This window comes from Emys orbicularis, chromosome 25, assembly GCF_028017835.1.
Source record: "Emys orbicularis isolate rEmyOrb1 chromosome 25, rEmyOrb1.hap1, whole genome shotgun sequence".
Lineage (NCBI taxonomy): Eukaryota > Metazoa > Chordata > Testudines > Emydidae > Emys > Emys orbicularis.
Window position 1 is genome coordinate 5125477 of NC_088707.1, and position 26551 is coordinate 5152027.

A 26551-nucleotide genomic window follows, 5' to 3' on the forward strand; every position below is an offset into this window, starting at 1 on the left:
AAATCATTGAAAAGGTTAAGATACATTGGTGGGACGCTGCAGATGCTCATATTTAAGTGTTTGTGCTGACTGAAATCACATGGCCTACTGGTATTGCAGCATTTAAAGAAATCTTCCTATCAAGCCACACACACTCTTAGCTATAGAATAATTTTGTCATTACCCAGCAGAAGTACCCAGCAGAAGTGGTTCGGTGCTGACAACTTCAGGAATCTTTCAGCAGATCCTCTGTTTGATATTGTCCTCTGTGGTTAGGCACATTAACGATTTTGGACAATAATTAGTAGATTAACTTGTAATTCATTGGAAAAAAATGTGCAGTTGATGGTTGTCTGCCTATAGGTATCATGATGCCTAGCAATGGCAGCATTGTAGGGGAGGGTTCCTGTTGATAGCGGCAATTTGTATGGTAAAATACTAGTGTCTGGGTCAGCTGGAAACACTCCTTTTGTAGAGATGTTTAAATATTTCACTGACTAAAAAAAAAAATCTAGTGCAGGTTACTATTTGCCTAGCTGTTAAAAAAAATCAAGATTTGAAAGATACAAAATTTCAACTACTTTAAAAATTCCATATTTCATTCTCTCATACTTCATTGTCTCAGTTCTTGACGTTCCTCCCCTGCCCCCTCCAAGAAAGAATGGGGAGCTGCAGCAGGCTTCACGTTTCATGTACAGATGCACAAAGTCTGATTCTATGCATGTAGGACTTATCCAGTTGGTCTAGTTTGTTCATTATAGTGAACCAGTAGAAGATAGGATTCTTGTAAATTTCAATTTGTTCAATTATATTTGGCAGTAGCAGGTTGAAATTAAAACACAATGATGGGATTAAAGGTTTGTAGGTCCTCTTTTCTAGAATTCTAGTAGGCTTTTGCAAGAGTATATTTTAAATAAGAACAATTGTGCCTGTGCCTTAAAAATTACTGTCAGTCTAGCTCCTTAGTTAGCAGTTGATTCCACATTAGAACTGTATCAGTGGCTGGATTGCACTAGAATAAAGTTTAATTTGCATTGACACTGTAAATGACATTCACTCGACTTGAGACCTCCTCTACAAAGAACATTCTCGCTGACACACTAAGTAAACAGCACCCGTGATAAAGTTACGTTGATGTGTCCGACTCTGGGCCTATAGAACTAAAAGATGATTCTGTGATTGTTTGCTTTTAGTAATAGTGAAGCTTGCTCTTGAACACCTGAGGTGATTCTAATCATCTGCCTGCCATTGGGAGTTAGGCTTAGGAGCTATTTATGTGAGAGATTGTTGATCTGTTCTCTTGTTACCCAGAAAGGGCTAAGCTGAATTAATGTAGTGCTCTCCAGGCTTTGAATATACAAACTCCTTGTTAACTGTGTGGCAGTTCTGTTTGCTGAGAGATTTTTTTAGGTTGGAATTTAACACCACAGTTGAATAAGGTGTATATTTTTATCTGTGCATGCAGTTTTGTAAAGATTCTAAGCAGATACACATGTTACTGTGCTCTATTCTGTAGGTTATTGGCATGTTGCCTTTCTTAGCAAGATCAGGTTCCCCTTTTGTGCTGAGGCATCAAGGGCAGAATAAATCCTGGATGTCAGAGTGCAGACAGCTCTACCTTGACTACTGTATTAGATTTTCATAAGATTCTATTAATATCCGCTTAGGCACTCCATATAAATAGGCTTTCTAAGCCTACCTGTGGAGCGTAGAGTTAAAACTAGCATCCCATCATGCATCCCTCACTTGTAATAGTTGCAGTATCAGGTCCTTAAATTGGGTAAAAAGGTAGAGCTTAGTCTGGTTACAATAAAGTAGAAAAAGTGAATACAAGCAGAAGCCTCACAGGTACTATACGAGTCAAGTGCTATATCTCCATGGCTGGTTAGATTTTGCTTGTATTACTCCTAATGCTTAGCTGCCACCGAGCAGTGTTCTATGCAGTGCTGCCAAAAGAGGGGAGGGTTCGAGGGGTGTTGGCGATGGAGCGGTGGGTGGGGAGGAATTGGAGGGAAGAGTTATTTCAGAAGGGCAGTGAGCCAACTAAGTAGCCTGGCCTGAAAAACCAGACGAAATAAATGTTCTGTTTGGCACCTCCAAATAACATGTCCCATCTGTTCTTTTTTTGTCACAGGGACGGGGACGTTAAAGATAGACTTTGTTGGAGAGCTGAATGATAAAATGAAAGGTTTCTATAGAAGTAAATATACCACCCCTTCCGGAGACACGCGCTATGCTGCTGTCACTCAGTTTGAGGTATGAGCTGTATTTTTGTTTTCAGAAAGGGTCATTCATAATATAAGATTTTACTCTTGGGAGAAGATTTGGGGACAGGTTTTTTTAGTCTCAACTACATGCATGGCCTGATTTTTTTAGAATCCATATTTTCCACTTCTCATTCTCAGCAAAGTAGAAGGTAATAAAAAATAAGCTTTGTACTGTGACCTAAAAGTCAACAAATCCAGGGTCTGGCAAATTCCTCAGTCAAAGTCTCTGTCTATATTTAGTATATGCATATGTATAACAGCTGCAGTGTTAGAAACAAATTCCTTTAACAGCTGCTTTGAACCAAATGTCCATATAAATTGCCTTTTGAAAGTAAGCTAATATTTTACTTTGACTCTCTGACTTACTCCCAATAGCTTAATGGCACTCAGATTGTGTGCTATCTTCTGTCTCAAGTATTCTATAACTCTTAACATCATTATATTTTAATACCATTCTTTAAACCAGTGGTCTCCAACTTTTTGCGCACACGATCACTTTTTGAATTTAAGGGCAACCTAGTTCTACCCCACTCCTTCCCTGCTCACCCCCCCCCGCCCCCACACACCCGTCGCCCTCCATCCCACCCTCATTCACTTTCACCGGGCAGGGGCTTGGGAGGGGGTGTGGGCACTGGGCTGGGACCAAGGGGTTCACAGTGTGGGAGGGAGCTCCGGGCTGAGCCTGGGACAGGGGGTGAGAGGTGCAGCTCTGGGAGGGAGTTTGGGTGCAGGAGGGGGCTCCGGGCTGGGGCAGGAGGTTAGGGGGCAGGAGAGGTATGGGGTGCTGGCTCCTGCCGGGTGGCACTTACCTCAGGCGGTGGCGTAGCGGAGCTAAGGCAGGCTCCCTGCCTGCCTCCGCCCCACGCTGCTCCCGTAAGGGGCCCATGTGCTCCGGGGAGGGCACGTGGCTCCACGCGCTGCCCCTCTCCTCAGGCACCGCCCCCGCAGCACCCATTGACCACAGTTCCCCGTTCCCGGCCAATGAAAGCTGTGGGGACGGTGCTTGCAGGCAAGAGCAGCATGCGGCGACCCCTGCCTCCCCCTCCCCCGGGGCTGCGGGGATATGCTGGCTGCTTCCAGGAGCAGTGTGGGGCCGGGGCAGGCAGGGACCCTGCCTTAGTGGCAGCCCTGCTGCATCGCCGAATTTTTAGCGGCCGGAGATCGCGATCTCTCCAGGATCGACCAGTCGATCGCAGTCGACTGTTGGTGACTACGGTTTAACGGTTGTCTTAGTTTGTTACATAAACAAAAATATGAAGCACTCTTTCCTTTATCTAATGCACATAAAACATACCGTGGTGTGTGCAGTCTAATGAGATGATGCAACCAAGGGGTCATGTGTGCTTTCTATGGATGTCTGTGCACCCTCCCTTTTACATGACTGAAGCATTACTCGGGTCATGGCTGTGCTGAATTTTGCTCAGGGACTGTAAACTTCAGTGGCAACACAAGATGAATTTCTCTTGCCTTTTTTTTAACCTGAGAGTGAATTAAACTATATGCTAAGAGAAAACATACTAATCCAAGGGCCAAGGAAGATGAACAAGGAAACTTTTTCTAGCAGAGACTGACCCTAGCTTGCCAGACTATCAATAGAATGTATTTTTATGTGCTTCATTGTGATAATCTCTGTGAAAGATTTGTTCAGTTAATGCTCTTATTTCCTTGAGGCCACTGATGCTCGCAGAGCCTTCCCTTGCTGGGATGAACCTGCTATTAAGGCAACATTCGATATCTCATTGGTCGTCCCTAAAGACAGAGTAGCTTTGTCAAATATGGTAAGTGCTTAATGTGCAAGTAATGAACTCAGTTTTTAATAGCAACTGGCTATATAGCAGATTTGTTTGCAAGTTAGTGATGTGTTTTGGTGACACCCATTAATAGGAAGATGGATTGTATTATTTGTCATTACTAAGCAGTTATACTTGATTGAGGGAAGCTTTTTTAAAAGTAGATATCCATTGCTAGCTGACGCTAGTACAGAAATTAAATACGCTGCACAAGCCAGAGAGGGTTGTTTATTAAAACGAGTCCTAACACATGGCATGACATGTGCTGCTCAATTAAATGAATGAAAAAAATAAAACTTTTGCTTGTTTAGAAAGCTACATAGACATGCATGGCATTTTATAGACAAATAAGACCAGTCTCTGCCCTGGAGAGCTGATAATTAAAGTTCAGATGTAACAGGAGCGAGTGGTAGCAATTTCATCGCAGGTACGAAGGGGGTATCTTCACATTCCCCATTTCAAATATGGTGTAAATCTTCATAATAGTCATTTGCCACTGAGAAACCACCCTTCAGTGTCTCATCCTACAGGCTCCTATTGTTGGATGACTGTTTACTAATAAAGGCTATTTTCAGTTAGGACTCAGTTTCTTCTGCTCAGGCAGCTTGATGCTGTAATGTGTTAATGCAAGCCAGAAGTCTTGTCCATCGACCATTTTGTTGCAGCCATCCTTTCTGTGTTTGAACAAAAGAATCATGCCCTGAAAACTTCTTAGGGGAAACTGGCTCCAGAGGCATGGGTCCTGTCACCAGTCCTGGAGAGCGGGAGTCCAGGAACTGATAGCAAAAGCTATCCATCAGACCTTAGCTACTGCGGTGCGAAATATGACTTGTGGAGTAAACTATAGAAAATAAGTATTTGTTTTTCAGCTGGGGACTATAAATGTAATGAGCATTTTAAAGTTGTAATCCAGTGTTGCTTTTTATGGAACTAATCAGATTCCTTTTTGTGTTTGTTGGAAAGAATGTCACTGATCGGAAGCCATACCCTGATGATGAAAATCTGGTGGAAGTGAAGTTTGCCCGCACACCTGTGATGTCAACGTACCTAGTAGCATTTGTGGTGGGAGAATATGACTTTGTAGAGACCAGGTCGTCTGATGGTGTGTTAGTCCGTGTTTACACTCCTGTTGGCAAAGCAGAACAGGGAAAGTTTGCATTAGAGGTAAATGCGCTTGAAGTGATTTCTCTACTATTTGTATAGTCCCCAGTTGTGGGGAGCCTACGTTCTGGCTGAGTTCTATCAACAGCACAATTAATGTGAAACTTGTCATGCTGCTTTGGTTTTGGTTTGATTAGTGACATGGAGAAACAAGGCTTGATAGTAAACTGAAATTCATTACATACAAATAAAACATGAAGTCATGACAAAAATCTAGATTCTGACCCGACTGAGATGATTTAGTATGATCACCTTTTATATAAAGTCAATGTAAGGTAGTAGAGATTGGCTGAAGCCTGGAAAAAACTGGGGTACTTCCAATGTTGGTACTCTGGCATTCCTGGAAGTCCCACTTTTTAGAAGTGGGATTTCTGGGGTAGAGAGCCAGTATGTGCTGCTTTCTGGAGTACTTACAGCCATGCGGAAATGTCAATTCTGGCCTATCCTTGCGAGTTAGTTCAAAATGTTTACTAGGTTTTTCCTTTTATTTTTTTATAGGTTGCTGCTAAAACTCTGCCTTTTTATAAGGACTACTTCAATGTTCCTTATCCTCTTCCTAAAATTGATCTCATAGCTATTGCAGACTTTGCAGCTGGTAAAGTAACTCACTTTATTGCTGAACGGTATTGATTTTCTTTGAATTTTAAACATTTAGGAAGAGGTGTGTATCAATGTCAATAAACCTTTGTATTTATTTTATAAAGGTGCCATGGAGAACTGGGGCCTTGTTACTTATAGGTATGCTGTTAAAATACTGTCTTTCCCCCCTTTGTTCACTAATTTTGGAGGCAATCAGACTGGTTTTAGGGAGATATAATAATTGGGCTTCATCCCAAGTAAGGTTGAGTAACTTCCTCCAAACTCTAGCTTCAGTCGTGAGTAATTTAGGCTTTTACACCAGAATGCACTGGTGTTCACATCTCAGAAGGGCAAGAATGAGCTTTTAAGGCTACTGGCCAAGATAGCCTGAAAGATTTTAAAAGCATCTGGCCAGCAGCAGCTTCTGCAAAAACAGAAAGTGTTTTCTTGGCGACATTTCCCCCCCGACCCCCCAATAGTTCTGTAGTTATTTACGCAGCGTAGAAAACTGTTTTTGATTTTTGCATGTTCTAGCCAAGTCGGTAAACTTCTGCAACCATAGGACAAACATGTGGGTGGAGTAATTTTAAAAACTTTAGCTTGCCTTCCATTTTCAGTTGCTTGATCAGATGAGCAAAATTTCATACCTTCTGCTTGATAGTCTCATGTTTGTTTTGAGCTGTTGGAAGGCGCTCCCTTCGGCCTCTACAACATGGGACTCTCATTAGCTCTAGGTTAATTAGCATTGAAGTGAGATTTCAGGATTTTTCTTCTTTTAAATTTACCCCATTAATTTGGCCTTACAAAATTGTCATGAAAAATTACTAGCCCATGCACAAAATCTACTTGCCCACTCTACCATGCTGACGAGAACTGATATTTTATTCCCTGTGCAAAAATTATTTGCCCTGGGTGTGTAGAATTTTGTAAGCCTGCTTTAATGCTAGTGCTACATTCTCCCCTTGCATTCAGATTGGCAGTCTTGCCTGTTACCTGTATGATAGATAGGAGGCTGGCATAATGTCCAGGCTCTATTTTATCCAAGACATTTTTTTTCCCCCTTGAGTCGTAGGAGTCTGAAAGTCTCTTCTGATTGACCTATTGAGCCATGGTTATGACACAGGTGTTTGTAGATTTCTTTAGCGTTCCCTTATTGGATCACAAGTGAAATGAGTGTGTGTGTGTGTCTGTGTCTGTGGATATTCGTATGCATCTGAGATGGTAAATGTAACACAACTGATGATTGGGCACGTGGATGAGTGGTGACTCCTGGGTTGAGTGTGGGAAAGAAGACTTGCTTTGCATACATTATGAAGTGTGAAAGCAAATTGCAGTCAAGGTGAGACTTTTCCCCTGTTTTTTCTAGTCATGTAGCTGGACTATTTTTTGCAGAGTAAAGTTTTTCTCCTGTCTGGGTTTCTTGCCCTTGATTTCATGCATACTTTGAGGAAGTGTTGCCCCAAGTCATCCCAACAGCTCTGAAATTTAATGTAACTGTTTTATGTGCAAACTGAAACAACTTCTGTTTTTCAGTTGTGCGGATCATGTTTGTAGCTTGCTTAGGTAATTCAGACTGTTTTAAATCTTATTTTTCCCAGATGTGTGCTGCTCAATTAATCTCTCTTTATTTCTTAAAAAACAGGGAGACTGCACTGCTGATTGATCCCAAAAATTCCTGCTCTTCGTCCCGCCAGTGGGTTGCTCTGGTTGTGGGACACGAACTTGCTCACCAGTGGTTTGGAAACCTTGTAACTATGGTATCTAATATTTAAAGTATTTTTATTATTATTTGTATTACCATAGCACCTAGGAGCCCTAAACATGGACCAGTACCACATTGTGCTAGGCACTGTACAAACACAGAACAAAGAGACTGTCCCCACCCCAAGGAGCTTGCATGCTAACTAAGATGAGACATATCATGTGTTTAGATTTGTCATGCTGCTCCTAACTATGGTTAGATTCTTCAAGTGCCCCCTAAAGTATCATGTAAAAGGGAATAGACATGTTGAGTTAGATACTTTAAAAAGCTGTCTTTAAAGTGGATTTTAAAATACCTACTTGACCAGATGTGCCTGAAGAACAGGTGTATAAACAGAAAAATGCTAATTAACCTGTTCTAGTTCATGTGTGCGTGAATTCATGTTAAGAAGTTGACTTAGTCTGTTTGAATGTAGTCAGAGAGTGGGAAGAGAACAGCAGGTTTCCATGGAAATGAGCTAAGGCACCATATTAGATTACTTTTAAAGTGATAAATCCTTATTTTCCTTTCTGGTAGGGATGATTCACTGTCTCATCAGGAACTTTTCTTACTAAGCAGGCCTTCTCAGTTTGTGACACTGGGACTGTATTATTCTAATCCATTAGTTGAAAAGTTGCCTGGTAGTAGCTGACATAGATTATTTTGGGTCTATAGGGAACCAGTCTTCTGAATGATTGAAGCTGAAGTCATTTAGATGGGAATAAAAGTACAGGAGAGGCAGCAGGTTGAAAGGTGCTAATAAACTCCCCACTGTGCTTACAAACCTGAAAGCCATGTTTACTGAAGTGTCTGCCGACAAATGGCCTCTGCCTGTCCTGATTAGATCTTTGCAGTGCTGTTGTAGCCTAATGCTCCTTTCTTTCCTCTGACACCCCCTCAAAAAAAAAACCCTGCTAATGGGTCCTTGGAAGCCAACCCTGTTAAATGTTAGGAAGCCTTTTGCGTTGCCAGAAGCAGAGTGTGTTTGGTAATTGAACTAGAAGTACTGCAGCAAGAGGAGCACAGCTTCTGGAGCCAGCAGTTTCCTAGCCGTATCTTTTCGGCTGCCAAAACAGAGGTCATGACTTCGGTGGAAGAGAGATTTAGATGTCACTTCACCAGGGAAACCAGTAAGGAAGCAGTTCTCAGACTTTTCCATAGTGTGGCACGCATCATAATAGAAAGTCGTCTTTTCCCTTTCACGATTGCACAGGCCACACCTCCCTGTGTGATTCAAGTCACATCCCTGTGACAGCAACAGCAATTAAGTGGAAAAGTAATATTAGGATAGTATTTAATGTATTTTTAGCTTTTAATGCAGTTGGGCAGCTGGAAATTAAGAGAACCGGCATTGTGTGATCAACCAGCTCTTTGTGGATCACTAGCAAGTGCTTTTGGGACCACCGGTGGCTCACAGACCTTTAGTGGTCTACCACACCTTGAGAACCACTACAGTAAGGCATTTAACAAAGCAATATTGTCTTATAAGGGCTTTGCTACTTTGATAAAAAGTTTTACATTTTCTTTCCCTTTTGAAGCTTTGTGCCATTCATAAAGTTTTTTTCTTTTAATTTTCATATTTTCAAATTTTTTGTATTTGAAATAGGATTATGTTTTGTGAAGTGAAAGTCTTTCACTTTCCCATTTCAGGTAGCTTGTTGTACGCAGGGAACAAAGATACTATCACTGCAGGAAGTGTCAGTTACATCGTGGTTACAGTGTGCCAATGTTGGATCTTGCCAGATAGCCAGCTCTTTAACACTGAAGATGTTAAACTAATTGGAATCAAAATAGCTCTGAGAAATAAATGGGTGGCTGAGCAACAAGACGGGAATCTCATCTCCCCACCCCAGTCTTTAGTTTTCATTGGGGTAGGCTAGCAGCTTGTTGCACTTAGCATGTGACTGACAGCCACTTACACGTCATGAAATTAATACAGAAAAAACCTGACTTGTTGGGAGTTTGAAAGTAAAGTTGAATGTCTTTCATTTTTCACAGTTGCATTAATCCTTTGGCACCAGTACTATATTTAAGTTCTGAAACTTTGTCTTGGAAACAGATTTAATCAGAACTATAATGAAAATTGAACAGTCTCCACTCTAAAAATAAATAATGTTGGACTTATCTGGGTAGAATGTCAGTGAAATTATTCCTTTTCGAATTCCCTCTGTGATGTTTCATTCTTAACCGGGAAGTAGAATTGTTGTGTGGCTGAATTTCTATTGGGTTGACTCTGCATCACTTTCCAATTTCTTCTCCTTAAATAGATATGACAACTTAATCAAACATATCTGAATTTACCTACCTCTGGTTTATAAGTAAGAGTACTATATCTGAAAGAAATAAGAGGATGGGAAAGCCTTTTCCTCTATTTTTTTTTTCAGTTTCATATGTAGTCGGTTTCCTTATCTCCCTCAGTACAGTAGGCATTATCTCTCATAGCCAGGCATGGGGAAGGAGGATGCATCTTAAAATATAGGACATATAATTGTAAAGCTGCAAAAATTGTCAGCGAGTGTGTCTTGGACAGGTATAATCCTGAAACTACTTTAACTTCCTTTTTCCAAAAAAAAAAAAAAAAAAAAATTACTAGATTTCAGGTTTTCAGTATCTGTTTACAACAGTATTCTTTCTCCCTCGGGTATCCAAACTCCTTTTCCATTACCTGTAAGGACATTAATACAAAAACTCCTGTGAGGCTGTGATTGACGGAGGCCTTTCCGTAATTAGCAGAACGTGTGGATTCCCCAGGATTTGGCTACTTCGTTGAACTGTGGCCTTGCATGCCACAGACCGCTTCCCCAATCTGGTCTTCCCTTGTCAGCTTCCTGTAACTGCTCTCTCTGTGGCTCTGCCCTCAAATCCAGCCTAAGATGCAGCTTGTACAGCACTTTCTTTTGTACCACCTGCAGGTTTGCCCTCTCTATTTTGAGTTCTTGGAAGCACATCTCACCTAGCAAACAGTTGCTAGGTAGGTCATGCTGCAGTGGGTTCAGTTCAGTCCACAAGCTGTTCTAAGGCTAAAGGGGATACTGTTGTGTAACCAGTCTGCTGTGTGTTCTATTCCACTTCCTGAATTTGACGTCTCCATATTGGGGGATTCAGACACCATCTCATTAGACCTTTCTCTCTGATTTGCGGTTAACTGGGCCGTTAATAGGTTATAGTCTGTAATGCAGACTTTTTAGTTGAGTGAGTAGGAAGAGTGTTAAAATAAGTGAAACTAGTGAAATAAAGCATTTTATATTCAAATACTCTTTTCTTTCCAGGAATGGTGGACCCACCTCTGGCTGAATGAAGGCTTTGCCTCCTGGATTGAGTATCTCTGTGTAGACCACTGCTTCCCAGAGTATGATATCTGGACTCAGTTTGTTTCGGCTGATTACACACGAGCTCAAGAGCTTGATGCCTTAGACAACAGTCATCCTATTGAAGTGAGCTGTAACTCCCTGCTATTGGCATTATTTGTCTCTCTTTCAGTTCAACTGGGAATTCTGGGTAGAAACCTTCCACTGATAGCTAGAAAGGAGGGAAGTGTGCAGGTATTCACAATGCAAAGGAAAATCTCAAATTGCTTTTACATCTAGTAGATTTTCTGTTAAAATAGGAAGGCCTCTTCTAGTAAAAGTAGTACTTAAGGGAGATCTGAAAGCTCAAGCAATTGATAATGGTTTAAAGACCCTTTCATCTCTACTGACTTGAGCTGGATTTGAGCTGGCAAACTAGTGACCAAAACTCATGGTTTTTCTCTGACGACAGTGAAATGAGTTGTTGGGGTCTCAGTCCAGTTCCTAGTCAATACTTGGCCACATTAGAAGCAACCACCACTAATTGGTACCTTTGAGTCTCAGCAGTGAGGGAAGGATAGACCAGAGGGCAATAACTTCCCTGTAATCCTTAGAGCTGGTCACTCTGGTTCAGAATTTGAGGCCCATCAACAGGACAATATGAGGAAACTCCTGTTGCCACTGCTTGTGCTGTACCTGTTCTGTGAACAAATAAGAATGTAAGTCTTCTGGGCTGTCAGTCTGGCACCTTAACCTAAAAATGTGCATAAAGTGTCATTTTGAACACTTTGAAAATTAGGCTGCTGATCTACTTAGTATTTGTATAGATGAGGTGGTAGCTATTGGATCTATTCACCTATATTTATAGTCTAGCCTCCATTATATAAATGACACAGGGATTTAATATGTTCAGTCAAGCTTTCAGATAATCAATAGATTATAATAGATATCGGGGGCATGATCCTGCTTTGCATAACAGGGAATTTTGGATACTTGTGGATGTACTGCAGTCACCCACCGGCAGGTACCGTGCTGGTACTCTAACTTTTCTCATTGCCTTATCAGTAACCAGTTTTCATTATATTATTTTTTTACTTTGAGCTCAACCAAATTTAGTCAAGTCAAAGTGTGAGTGTTCGAGTGTAGATCATGGGCCACAAAGGACTGGGGCAAGACCTTTAGACCTGTTTATTAGGTGCTGGAAGCCAAGCACAAGACTGTCAACCTATCAACTAATCCTAGTGCTGCCATCTCTGAACATATCTAGTTGAAGAGGCACATTAAGCAGGCTTAGTAAGAGATTCAGACATGGAGATAGGCTACATGAACCTCCTCTGTAGCTGAACTATTAAATAAGAAAATTGTTTTAGCGTTGGCTATTGAGACTTTTTTGTTCTGTTCATTTGAACTAGAGTTGCAGACAAGATGTTGCTTGTTCTAACTACGCATTGTACTGTAAACCCCAGGTCAGCGTGGGCCACCCATCTGAAGTAGACGAAATATTTGATGCTATTTCTTATAGCAAAGGAGCATCTGTAATCCGAATGTTACATGACTACATTGGAGATGAGGTAAAAATGCACAATTCTATTGTACACAATTTAATGCAGATTATTAGTAAATCTCTTGTTGAACAGTTAAAAACAGGTATATGTTTGTGATTTCTGGTTGCTGAACGTTTATATTCCTGAAGACTAAGGCCAGGTCTACACTACCGCGGTAGTTCGACAGCTGACAATCGAACTTCCGGGTTCGATTTATCGCGTCTGGTCTGGACGCGATATATCGATCCCGGAAGCGCTCGCCGTCGACTGCGGTACTCCAGCTCGGCGAGAGGAGTACCGCGGAGTCGACGGGGAGCCTGCCTGCCGCGTGTGGACCGCGTCTGAACCGCGGTAAGTTCGAACTAAGGTATGTCGACTTCAGCTACGTTATTCACGTAGCTGAAGTTGCGTACCTTAGTTCGAATTTGGGGGTTAGTGTAGACCAGGCCTAATTCTCCCACTCAGTTTTGGGGAGTCATAACTACACTTCAAGAGGAAATGTAAACACCCTGAATAAATTCAAGGAGGAAGTAAACTATTGGGACAACATAGAAACATGATTGTTTAAAAGTTCCAAGTGCATTTGAAACTTGAATGCCACCTACCAACAATGCTACAAAGCCATTTTGCTGCCTAATGTCACATCCTAGGGGAGTGGCAGATAAGTAAAACCGGTGCTAGGGATCCTTGGCGGGTGTGTGGAAGTAAGTGCACTGCACTCGGAGGACAATAAGCACCTCCTTTCTGGTGCAATTACATGTTTAATTGTATGTTTCTAGGATTTTCGGAAAGGAATGCATTTGTACTTAACCAGGTTCCAGCAGAGGAATGCAGCTACAGGTAATCAGCAGTTATTCTTGTACTTTATCCAGGAAAGCTCAACTCGGGAGAATTCAATTTTCCGCGGTATCTTGGGTTTCTAAAATACCCAGTTTCCCTGCTGAGTTGACTGAGATGCAAGGAAGTCAATAGACTTGCACCTGAGGTCCTGTAATGAGTCAGTAGCTCAGGCCGGATTAGAACCCAATATACTCTTGGCTTTCTCCCAATCTGTTTCTCTAACCTCCGGAGTACACAGGCACAATGATCTGAAAGAGCTGCTTTTACCCCAGTAAAGCTGCCTATGCAATAGTCTAATTCAGAATTTTTGCCCTTGAGGCTTTTTTTTCTAATGAGCGGTTGGTTTTTCAGAGTAAGTTGATAATTGGCCATTAAGGCTTCTGCAAATTTCCGTTTGCAGAACTGATCACATGTGGGATTAAACGGATCAAATGAGGTTGTGTCCAGCGTATCCTGGCACTTATTTCACATGGCGACTTACTGTGTATCAAAGTTAAAATGCTGAGGTGGAATAAGGGGCTCTCTCTGTCACTTAGGTACAAGTGATCCAGATGTTCAGTAATGCTCCTGGGCGTAGTATGTGAAAGTATGTAGAGAAGAGAGCAGTTGTTTTTGAAGCCTGTTATAGTTCTGAATGTTTTATTACTTACTCCAGACGTTTGGATAACAATGCATTACAAATGGTGCTCTTTGGAATCCTAATGAAGAGGTTGATGTTTTCCATGGGAGGTTTAAACTGCTGCTTATTCTAACGGCGTGATCTCTGTTATAGTGTAACTTTACAAAAATGGAGCATAAAACCCCAGAGGGAGGCATCTTTAACTTCTGATTAGGTATATTTGTGACAATAAGAATAAATAAAATGACACAATTTAGACTCCTGATGGTGCCAGTATAGTGGCCTTAACAGCATTTAATGTGTGTTTAGATTTACATTTTTGTGTGTGTGTTTGGGGGAGGGGGGGGGGGATTTGGGAATTCTTAGACTGATGATTTTTCTTCTACAGAGGACCTTTGGGAGAGCCTGGAGAAATCCAGTGGTAAACCTATTGCTGCTGTAATGAGTACATGGACCAAACAAATGGGATTTCCACTCATTTATGTGGAAGCAGAGCAGGTAAATTGTGATGATAAACACAGAACATCATTAGATGCTTTGAAATTCCAGTTACACTAAATGTTCCTCTGCACTTCAGAAGAAAACATTACCTTTCTTAAGTGTCCTGGATCACTTTTAATAGTATCCAGTCATTTCAGAACTTTAACTTTCTTCTGTTTGATCAGGAGGCAGTGCAGTGACTTGCTTTCTTTCCGTGACAAAATCTGCTCCTGAAGGGAGGGAGAATGCTGTTAGATACCATGTCACTTTTATGTTCAATCACACTGTTGGGGGGGGGGGGTGTTATCGTATATTCTTCATAATTTAAAATTAGACTGGACAAAGCATCTTAAGTAGAGGAGCTTCTGTCACTTTCCTTGGGGAATGCTGTTCACAGCGGTATGGAGTTCATTCCCCTGATGCATCCAGCTCATGTCTAAGCTCCAAGCACATTAAGTATCCTTTTTGTTCTGTGTGTGCATTAAGTATAGGGGAGAGAATACCTGGCGTGACTCACTTCTTATTCCAGTTTAATTACAATGACTTTAGGAGACTGGCCCTATCAATCTTCCTTGTGTTAATGAATCAGCTGTGGATTAAGATGCATGGCCAGTCTTGCTAGTGGGCTACAATCCCTAGGATCCTCGTAGTGTATGACAAAGGTAGCTGTGATCCATTAGTAAGTCACTTTCTGAGTTAAATTCAAAGTGAATCCAGCAATCCTGTGGCTGAATGAATGATGTGAAGGGCTGTATTAGCTCAGGTTTCTCAAAGGAAACATACCATCCAGGTTTATAGACAGGGATGTAGAAGCTTTACTGACGTTACTCCAATGTACTTGAAATAGTCTGTGCCCTCTGGGATTAACAGGGAGAAAATTGGTTAATGCAGGTGCTAAGATTTGAGATTGGGGAAATAATTCCTGAAAGAGTTTAATGAACTGCCATGATAGACTTCCTGTTTCTGAAATGGTACAGCCAGAAGACTGATCTGCCCTCAATTGCTCTGAAGTCTTTTGTGTTCTCTAGTGACCAATTTTCAGTTTGCTGTTTTTCTCGATATGGTTGGCAGCGTTGTAAACATTCAGAGAGAGAGACAGTCTCAGACACCTGCAGGAATGAGGAGCTGAGATATGTGGTGTTTGAAATTAAAATGTTGAAACACTGCATATAAATTAGTCTCTTGACCTCTAATTCTCTCTAGTTCATCATACCTAATATACATTAAGAATGTTATAATGGGGCAGTAAAATTGGCAAATTATTCTCTGAGCAAGTGCATCATTAAAGTTAGATGCATCACACACTGTTAGGACCGGATTACCATATATTCTTCATAATTTAACATTAGAGTGGACAAAGTATCTTAAGTAGAGGGGCTTCTACCACTTTCCCTGGAAACTGTTCTCCAGTTTAATAATCTCACTTTCAGTAAGTGTCCCCCTTTTTAATGTCATCCCCTTACTTTTAGTTCATACCATCCTATACAGTGTCTTTCCATCACTGATGTTACACATTTCAAATACTTGTTGGATGATTCTCACATCCCTGTGATTAGTAGTTGCTTAGCCACTTAGTCACTTTTTATAAGCTAATGTTTCTATCACCACAAATTTTTCCTTTTTCTCTTAAAATCTGGTGTTGAGGCACTTATGACTTAATACAATATGTTAGGTCTCACGAACACTTTATAGACCACTATCTTCTACTATACTCGGATGCAGGGATAGGCAACCTATGGCACATGTGCCAAAGGTGGCACGCAAGCCGATTTTCAGTGGCACTCACACTGCCCGGGTCCTGGCCACTGGTCGGGGGGGCTCTGCATTTTAATTTAATTTTAAATGAAGTTTCTTAAACATTTTAAAAACCTTATTTACTTTACGTACAACAATAGTTTAGTTATATATTCTAGACTTACAGAAGATCTTCTAAAAACGTTAAAATGTATTACTGGCACGCGAAACCTTAAATTAGAGTGAATAAATGAAGACTCGGCACACCACTTCTGAAAGGTTGCTGACCCCTGCTCTGATGTGATGAGCGTAAGAATGGCCACACTGGGTCAGGTCCGTCTAGCCCAGTGTTCTGTCTTCTGACAGCAGCCAATGCCAGATGCTTCAGAGGGAATGAACAAAACAGGGCAAGTTCAAGTGATCCACTCCCTTTGTCCAGTCCCATCTTCTAGCAGTTGGAGGTTTAGGGACACCCAGAGCATGGATTGCATCCCTAACCATCTTGGCTAATAGCCATTGATGGAACTGTCCTCCAGGAAGTGATCTAATTCTTTTTTGAACCCAGTTATATTTTGGCCTTCACAGCATCCCCTGGCAATGAGTTCCACAAGTTGATTGTGCATTGTGTGAAGTACTTCCTTTTGTTTTAAACCAGCTGCTTATTAATTTCGTCAGCAGACACCCCCAAGCTCTTGGGTTATGTGAGGGGGTAAATATCACTTCCCTATTTACTTTCTCCATACCATTCATGATTTTATAGATGCCTCTACTAATGTTGACCAAAGTTGTATTTGCCTTTCTTGGTGCCATGTTGCATTGCAAACATGTAGCTAACTTGTCTTTCACGTTCTATGGGAACCATAGTGGACCATGACATCTTGAGGAACATTTACTATGGGTGCTTCTGTCACCTCCTCTACTTTAATTCTGATTATTGGGGCTTTAACCTACAGTACTTTTCAAGCCCTATACTTTCAGGTTTAGAAGCACCTTTAAATGGAAAAGGGTGGACTTTACTTTGGTTTGACACTGTTTAAAATGGAGAATTACTCATTGGGGGAAAGTGCTATGTGTAGCCATTCCGTCACACTTTAAATCATTGACAATCATCCCAGGCTTCTTTCTTCGTGCTTCCTGCAAGCTGGAACACAATTCTCCACTCTGAAGCAAAAGTGGCAAAGCAACTTTAAAGAAAAATAAATGATGAATGAATAACCTGTCTCGAGTCATCCCAGTGCTGAATGAGGATACCTAAAAACTTGGCAAAGTTGGCATGCATTAGCTTGGGAAAAGTGCTGCCTGACAAATTTTGCCTGACTCAGGCAGGCTTTGAGGACCAGCACTGTGTAGCTAATGTGCCCAAGCTCCAGTAGAGGAGAAGTTCTCCCTCCAGTAGCTGTGCTAATGGACCACTTCCTGCCTTAACTGAAGAGCCTTTGATTGCACTTCTGAGTGTATTTTTGTGAGCATTTAATCTCCAAGATATGTGCTATATAACCAATTTGTCAATCCTTCAAACCATTGGAAGCCTCATTTCCCTTCAGACTGTGGCAAAGCTGTCTCTGCCTCTACTCTTCATTAGTATTTTTATTACCTCTCTATTCTAGGAGTCCACCTGTAAAATGTCATTGCATGTAAATGATACTTTTTCTTCCAAAGCCTTTGACCTTAGCCCAGCACTGCTGTAACAGGCAATCTTCCGACGATATGAGTGCTCTTGTTCCTGTTAATTACAAGAAGCAGGAAACGACTTCCTGATACTATTCTTTTCAGATTAGTCCTTCCAGGCACCAAATACCTGTTTCACTTTTCTGACTTGGCAGTTATCACCACTGCTGTAGTTGGGATTCTCTTGCATCTGATTTTCCTAAAATGAACATTTTTTTCTTTGCCTATTTTTTTCCTTTTGTGTCTTGTCTTTACACTTGAATAGCCTTACAGAATCATACTATACCAGGGATTAAAATATATGGGCTTCTTTCTATCACCTGTTGTTTGAATTTTTTTATCTATTGGTTTCTAGAATATATTAGATAAAAGTGCTTTTCTGCACTGAAGACACTTAACTGCCACGGTTACAGTTTGTCAGTCTTGGAGTAGGTGAGCCTGTGAAGAATGACCCTATTGTACTCCCAGTAGGCTTTCAGCATTGGTGCAGATGAAGGACATGTTTGAATTTCAGCTGCTTTGATTCTGGTTCTCTGTGCCTGCAGTTATGGGACAGGCTGGGGACTTTAGATGAGGAACTCATACCTTAGTGACAACTGGAGGCCACTCTTGATAATGGAGCTGAAATCTCCATTCATCATTTTGGGGAATAATAATCAAATTAGGGGTGTTTCTAGTGGGGTTCTGCCGGGGCTGGCACGAGGCTCACCACGGTTCAACATGTTCATCAATGCTCTGGAAGTAAATGTAAAATGGCTGCTGATAAAATTTGTGGCTAACCCAAAGATTAGCGGAATGATAACATATGACACCAGGGCAGTGATACTGAGGGATACTGGATGGCATGGTAAGATGAACCTGTTCCAACAAAAATGCGTTTTAATATAGCCAAATGCAGAATTATACTTCTAGGAACAAGGAATGCAAGTGCCTACAAAATGGGGGACTGCATCCTGGAAAGCAGTGATTTAGAGGTCAGAATGGACAAGCTAGTCAACATGATCTCCCAGTGTGATGCTGTGGCAAAAAGGGCTAACGCAATCCTTGGATGTATAAACAGGGAAGTAGTGAGTTAGGAGTAGGGAGGTGATTTTTAGCTCTATACAACCCTGGGGAGACCAATACAGGAATACTGCATGCAGCATTAACCTTTGGAGCAAACTGCCAAGGGGGATGTGGCAGATTCTCAATCTCTTGGTGTCTTGATTTGTAGACTGGATGCCTTTTTAGAAGATACGCTTTTGCCACACACAAGTGATTGTGCTTAATATAGGGGTAACTGGGTAAAATTGAATGGCCTGTGCTGTGCAGAAGGTCAGACTAGATGATCTAGAAGTCCCTTCTGGCCTTAAACTCTATGGATCTTTAAATGTGCTTGGGACTCTGCCCTGAATCTAGTGAATGATACCCTAGTATCCATTTCCAGTTGTGTTGCTTGCTAGTTTAAAAAAAAACAACAACCTCTGCCCCAATTGATTTGAGCAGTGGGAGAAGGGGAACTGGAAAAAAAACATTTTCCACTTATTCTGAGTTTTCATGACAATGTTCTTCCATCATGGAAGTTTTTGAAATCGATACTACTCTAGCATTTATTTTCCATTTTTAGCAAGAAGAGGACAAAGTTCTGAAGCTAGTCCAGAAGAAGTTCTGTGCCAGTGGACCATATAGCGGTAAGATGAAGGCTAATAGCAGGAGTCGAGCCGTGCATCATATTGTATGCCGCGCCAGCACTGCCGTGAAACTCAACTCTTGCACTGTCTGATTGCACAGGCAGGTGCCCTTTTAGGCTTTAGATATTTTTTTAAATACTTGTTAAAACCCGAAGTTAAGCTAAGCCCTGGGTGCTCTTGCATTTGTAGAGTATGTCTATGCTGCAAAGAACAACCCAGCGCCGAGTCTCAGAGCCCAGGTCGATTGACTCAGCCTCACTGGGTGTGGGGTTAAAAATAACAGTGTAGACGCTTGGGCTTGGGCTGAAGCCCAGATTCTGACACCTACGGCAGGGAAGGAATCGGAGCCCAAATGTCTCCACTGCGGTGTTAGCCCCAAGCGCTCCACGAGCCTGAGTCAGTCGACCCAGGCTCTGAGACTCGGCTCTGTGAGTTTTTCCTCAGCAGTGTAGATGTATCCTGAGTCTGCATGTTATTATCACATGTATGGGGGAGAGACTTGCACCTGTAAAATGCTTTTATATTATCGTAGTAAGATGTTTAAACCTTTGTTCAATATCCAGTCTAGGGCCTTGACTGCCATCTTAAAGAGCTCATCTTATGGGCTTCAGTAACCGAGTAAATTCTCCATGTATAAGAGCAAGCACAAGCTTGTCGTTTATCATTTAAGTAGCTACAACTGCTGGTTAGCTACTGCATGTACAGAAATTAAAATGTTTTATTTCAGAAGTGATATATGGACTCCAGTTGTCAGATTCTAAAATGATCCTTTTCTCTCAGAATCGTTGCCATTTTTCTGACTGTCAGAATAAGCTGACTTTAAACTGTTGTGTTCAATTGGCCACTGAAACCTGCTGGAACATCAGCCTGAACCTCTGTGTCGAGTAGTGTCTGCTACCTCCTTTCCTCAGGCTTCATTTTTTCCTTTCCCGTGTTTAGGGGAGGACTGCCCCCTATGGATGGTCCCCATTAGTATTTGTACAAGCGATGACCCCAGCTGTGCCAAAATGCAAGTGCTGATGGACAAGCCAGAGCTGACGTTGGTTTTGAAAGATGTTAAACCAGGCCAGTGGGTGAAGGTGAGTTTGTGCAGAAGGGAACATATGCATGAGACTTAAATTCAACCTCACTGAGATGTTCCATTATGCTTCATTTGGTCCATTTGTTTTCCTTTCCTACTCTTTTGTGTTGCAAGCTTGCTGTGCTTCTGGTGGGTCTTGTCGGTTGCATTACCCTGCACTGGCTCTGCTCCACAGTGCTTGCTTAGTGAGGTCCTTTCCCTTTGAGGGTTTGCTTCCAAGAGCATTCTAGACAACGTAAACTCAGACCATTTAGGAATCCACGCTTGGAAAAGCTGAGCAATGCCATTAAACTGAGGCAGCTTTTGAATTGAACTGTGGTGGCTTCTTGTGCATCCCTATAGCAACCACAGCTTAACTAAGCCCATCCTGGCCAAAAATAGTCCTGTTTATCTTTCATGAGTGTGTAGAGTTTTTACTGGCTATTACCAGGCCAATACAGATCTGCAAGTGAAAAATTCAGCGTTAAGGTCTTCTGTAGATAGTGGTGCGTGTATCAGAATCTAAATGTCAAAACTGAAAAACACTTACCTTGTTGGATTGCTGTCATATGAACTACTTAGGTTAAGGAATAATCATTCTTAAGGTAGAGAAGTACTTTGAAAGGTGACTCCATGAAATAACATTATGGGCCAGTCTGTCACTGATTCCATATCAAATGGGCGCTGTCCCATTCTCAACCTTCAGCTACTAAACACCTTAATCAGGAAATCCAAATTCCATACGGTAACACTGGTATCGATTATCCCATCTCTCCCCCACGGGGCCTGGTTTGTGGCTCTTGGCATGGATGCCTACTTCCACATCGACATTCATCCGGCCCACCAGAAATTTCTCCATTTCCAACTAGGACATCACCACTACCAATTCCACGTCCTCCTTTTCGTCATAGCAACGGGTCCGTGAGTCTTCATGAAAGTCTTTGCCATCATGGCAGCACAAATACGCTGCCTCGGCTACTCTGTGTACTCCTACCTGGACAAATGAATCCTTGTCGCACTATCCCGACAAGAACTCACCTCTGCCATCCTCACCTTCGCACTCTCCTGACGTCTCTAGGTATTTGCATCAGCGAGGACAAGTCAGTGCTCCTGTCTACACAGATGATTCCGTTTGTTGGGGCATGGCTCGACTCCATTGTGGCATGAGCCTTCCTCTCGATGGACGGCCACTCTGAGAGCCATAATTGCAGACCTGCATCTCAAGCCGCGCACCACGGTCTGCTGTTCTCTCTCTCTCTCTCTCTCTCTCTCTCTCTCTCTCTCCTTGGACATACCTCCGTCACACCACACACAAGTCTGCACATGTGTGTCCTCCACCTGTGGCTCCTCTCCGTCTACATACCCAACAGGGACCATTTGGGGCCAGAATTGTTGTTCTGCAAACAGTTCTGGCCTCCCTCATGTGGTGGACTGATCCTTCCAAGGTCATGGTCGGGACCCCCTTCATCCTTCCCACCCTGCAGGCCACTATCACAACAGACACCTCCCTCGCGGGTTGGGCAGCCCATCTAGACCATCACATAGTCCAGGAGGGTTGGATGCCACAAGAGGTCAGAATGCACATAAATGTGCTGGAACTGAGGGCAGTCCGTTTTGCATGCCAGGCATTTCTTCCTCTCATCTGGTCTCGGCACATTCAATTGCTCTACAACAACATTGCAGCGGTCGTGTACATCAAGCTGGGTGGTGCCAAGTCTCCTGCCTTCTGCACTGAGTCCATCCACTTTTGGAACTGGTGCATCAAACACCACATGACGCTCCAAGCCACATACCTCCCAGGCACCCAAAATTCCCTAGCTGACACACTCAGAAGGACTCTACTTTGACCATGAGTGGGAGTTACACAAAGTCACACTCTGATACATCTTCCACAAATGGGGCATCCCATGGGGGCCTCTTTGCTAACCGAAAGCTGCCCCTTTATTGCTGTGGGGAGCCATAGGGGAAGATTCACAGGGCAACACTCTTCTCCTCTCCTAGATGGGTGACCTCCGCTATGCCTTTTGCCCTCATTCCCCTCCTCCCACAAGTGTTATGCAAGATCTGACGGGACCAAGCTACCGTCATACTTGTAGACCTGTTCTGGCCACACCAGTTCTGGTTCACGGACCTCCTCATACTCTCCACTCACTCGCCACTTTGCTTCCGCTCAGGCCCCGATCTCCTGACACAAGATCGGGGCCAGGTTTGGCACCCTAACCCAGGCACTTTTCACCTCGACCTGGTATTTGGATGGGGCTCAAGGGTAGACAGAGCCTGCTACGCCCCAGTGTGAGACATCCTTAACCAAAGCAGGAGGGCATCCCCCAGGGCCAGCTACTGAGCTACGTGGCAACAGTTCATCTCGTGGGCTCTCTGCCATCAACACCCACCGAGTGTGATATTTATCGTCCTCGACTGCCTTCTTGATCTCAAAATGTCAGGCCTTTTCAATTGCAAAACCTCTGAGTCCATTTGGTGGCGCTCGGTGCCCCTCACTCTTCCCTCCCCCATGGACAACGCCTCTGTGTTTACACATCTTACCACCATCCGTTTCATGAAGGGTTTACTCAATACCTTCCTGCCAGTACTCAAGCTCACACCCCTGTGGGACCTTAACCTCGTTCTCTCCACCCTCGCAAAGCCACCTTTTGAGCCGCTGGCAACATGCTCCCTCTCACCTCTCCATGAAGGTGATATTTTTGTTGGCCATCACCTCAGCTAGATGGGTCAGTGAGCTGGTGGCCATGATGGCAGATTGCCCTTCTAGATTGCCCCATGATGGAGTCATGGCACACTCTACGCAAGCAAAAGCAGCCATGTCAGTCTGGCTCACGGATGTCTCGTGGCAAGACCTCTGTCATGCAGCAACTGGCGCTCCGTACACACGTTCACGTCTCACTATGCCATTGCCCAAGCGGCAGCTGCAGGTACTGCTGTAGGCCGTGCCATACTGCAGACTGCCTGTCCTCACACCTGCCTTCGCACTGCTCACTACTCGCCTTGTATGGAATATGCATAGGGACTATCACTCAAAGAGGAGAGGAGGTTGCTTACCTCGAATTGGAGGTTCTTCGAGATGTGTGGTCTGTGTGGTCCCTATTTGTATTCCAATACCTGCCCTCAATCCCCTCTGCTGCTGACTGGAGTACTCAGCAGTAAGAGGGATACTGGAGAGGCGTTGATCCACACAACCTATTATACCCTCGGCTGCGAGCATGAGGGGATGCACGACGCACGTGTTGGTCAACAGACACTGCTAAGAAAACCTTCCGGACTCAGGTGCATGGCGCACATGTGCACCCACATATGGAATACACATAGGGACCACACATCTCGAAGAACCTCCAGTTACAGGTAAGTAACATCCTCTTTTCCTGCTGGCAGTTCTGCAAGTTCACCTTGGAATCAGAGAATGAAGCTGAGTTCCTTCCTTCTCACCAGTAATAAGGGTGCATAACTTAAAAGACAATGGACTTACACGTTTGTCAGTGAGGGCGGGACTTGAACTGCGATATCTGTGATAGTTAGTGATGCCTGAGAAGGAAGGAACCCAACCCAAGGTGAACTTGTAAGGCTAGCAGGTAACAAAAAACATAGTTGTGTTTGTAAACTGAGATCATTTGATATGGACTCAGTGAGACACACCTGGAACCCTACAATGTCATTTCAGAGTCACTTTTCAGAATAGAGCTGCATGGTAGTGCTTGATCTCTGGTCCTGTGGTGTTCAAGCGTTGTTCTATTTGTGGTGTGTTGGGACTTGACAGATTTGACTCCTGCTTGTTTCAGTTGTGTTACTATCTTCTTGAGAAGAGATTTTGCATTCCTCTTACTGGCTAGAGGAGGAACACTGCATCCTTGGACTCCAACACAGGGAATTCTAAGAGGTTTAAAGTGGGGAGTATAGGGCCCTGGGTGGGCTCCACCAAGATTAACCTTCAGATGTGCCTGTTGAGAATGGGAGAAGCAGAGTTGAGATCATATTGTCTGAAATATCACTTCCTCGCCCTTCTGAGAGAGAATCACCATCCTTTGTTTTGCTTCGCTAAATCAGCCCACTGCCAGGTGCAGTTACACCTGCAGAGGTATGAACTTCCCTCTGTCCTGTTTGGGTGATAAATTCAAAGCCTGGCTGAGCTCATTTATTTCTTAACACGGTTAAACCAGCCCAGACGTGTGAACACCCAGCTTGAGTCATTGAAATGTAATATTATTTCAGCTGACATGCAGTTTATCACGTTTACTTACCACACAGCACTTTTACACAGGACAGAGAAGTTTAGTTGTCTTTCTGCAGGAATTAGAAAGAGATCTGCAAACTTGATTTGGATGGTTTCTAAATATTGCACTGGCATTGCCAATATCAGAATTGAATTGAGCTGGTTGTGGAGTGACGTTAGATACTGCATTTTTTGTTCTTCCTCTGTACTTAGATGTGTGTCTACACTGCAGTCCCCTTCGCTGATTCCTCCAAGACCCAGAATGCTGCAGTCTGCCTTCAGACATATACAGATGCATGTCCATGTCACCCCGTCCTCAAACAGCTCCACTGACACTCTGTTCGCTTTAGGCTTCCATTCAGAATTGCTCTCCTTGTTATGGAGTTGATCCAGTCTACCTCATGGAGCTAGTTTCTCTCTGCTCTCTTCCCCACTAATTTTAAATACTAGCCTCTGTCTCCTCCACATAAACTCACCACTGATGGTGCAAGAGCTTTCACCTCTGCCGCTCCTGTCATTCTGGATATCTCTGCTTCAGCACACCTTATTTCAGATCTGTTCTCCCTTGATCATACCTCTTAATTTCTTTTTCCCTCTGTGCTGTGCAAAATAGTTACGATTTTTAAATGACTGCATGGCTGATTCTGCTGCATGTACAGACAAGGACTATTTGAAAACTGTTTCCATATACTCCAGAAGGACAACAGTGTGCTTATTTATTCAGTGCTGGTAATGTTGGTTTTGTTTTGGTGTATTTCAGTTAAACCTGGGAACAGTAGGGTTTTATCGTACTCAGTACAGCCCTGACATGCTGGAGAGTTTAATACCAGCGATCCAAGACCTCTCCCTACCCCCTGTGGACAGGCTTGGGCTGCAGAATGATCTCTTCTCTCTGGTGAGCAACATGCTTCCTGCCCCGGATTGTCCGCTTTGCAGATGATGATGAACGAGAACTACAGTTACTGTAGCTATCAGTGTCTGAAGAGCTAGACTCTGTTCCTGGAGTCAAAGCACCTTTGGGATTACTGCATACAGAGGATTATTAATGAGCTTTGCAAGTTAGAACTTGTACTATAAATTTAAATCCTGTGGCACGAACCTGAGCCTGCAACTCTGTTTTGCTGTTTCCCGCAGGGGTGTTTCACACTTAGTGTTTTTTATAAACAAATAGTATCTGGAAAACTTCCCTTGCTTCTCTCACCTGGGTCAGGATTAGTTCCTGATCCCTAAAAGGGTTTTGAGTAAAGGGCTTGTTGGGGAAGCTTGTCAACTGTCTTCCCTCTGGGGACAGAATCAATTTTTATGTCCCACATACTATACACTTTTTTTTTTTTTTTTTTTTTTTTTTTTGAACTGCATAGGGTTTGAGCATTAGATATGAAACAGTCGACCCCCCTTCTCCTTTCCTGAAATTGGCTGGATAAGGTTCTCTTTTGCTGAAAGAAATGACTGGTGGTTTTGGACACAGTGTCAAAGCACAGATTTGCATTAAAGCAAGGTGTACCAGCTTTGAGTATCACCTTTAGAAGATACAAATGTCCCATGAGGTGGGCTCTTGGAGCAGTTAGTGCCTGTAACTGAAGTCATACTTTCTTATATTGCCGGTCAGCAATCAGTTGAGGGATTTAAACACAATTTTGAGACTACATTGACTTCCTGCAACTTTAGAGATAGAAATAGTCTTAAGCTTGTAAAGTATGCCACGGTTTAGCTGCTACAGTTTTTAAGGAGAAGCTGTCAGTAGTTTTGGCCTGTAGCTTAGGTATTGTAAACTGCTCGGAACAAAAATATTTTCATGACACTTTTTAAAAAACAGTTATTTAATTCTTTTCTCATAGTGCTGGAAACAACAATTTTGTGCTAGCGCACAAGAACTGGGAAATGAAACTGACTTCCCTAGTTTCCCTGTC

At 42.8% G+C, this 26551-nt stretch overlaps 1 protein-coding gene across 1 annotated transcript in view; it reads left to right on the forward strand.

Annotated features, from left to right (window-relative positions):
- The window catches only part of NPEPPS (aminopeptidase puromycin sensitive), a 59500-nt gene that overhangs the window by 24269 nt on the left and 8680 nt on the right, over window positions 1-26551 (forward strand). Inside the window, exons 4-16 of the mRNA XM_065422846.1 lie at window positions 2114-2235; window positions 3917-4024; window positions 5000-5200; window positions 5696-5792; window positions 5902-5935; window positions 7419-7533; window positions 10787-10951; window positions 12271-12375; window positions 13128-13188; window positions 14196-14305; window positions 19296-19359; window positions 20299-20438; window positions 25402-25536. Coding sequence (XP_065278918.1) covers window positions 2114-2235; window positions 3917-4024; window positions 5000-5200; window positions 5696-5792; window positions 5902-5935; window positions 7419-7533; window positions 10787-10951; window positions 12271-12375; window positions 13128-13188; window positions 14196-14305; window positions 19296-19359; window positions 20299-20438; window positions 25402-25536 — 1457 coding nt within the window. The remainder of the gene's footprint in view (window positions 1-2113; window positions 2236-3916; window positions 4025-4999; window positions 5201-5695; window positions 5793-5901; window positions 5936-7418; window positions 7534-10786; window positions 10952-12270; window positions 12376-13127; window positions 13189-14195; window positions 14306-19295; window positions 19360-20298; window positions 20439-25401; window positions 25537-26551) is intronic.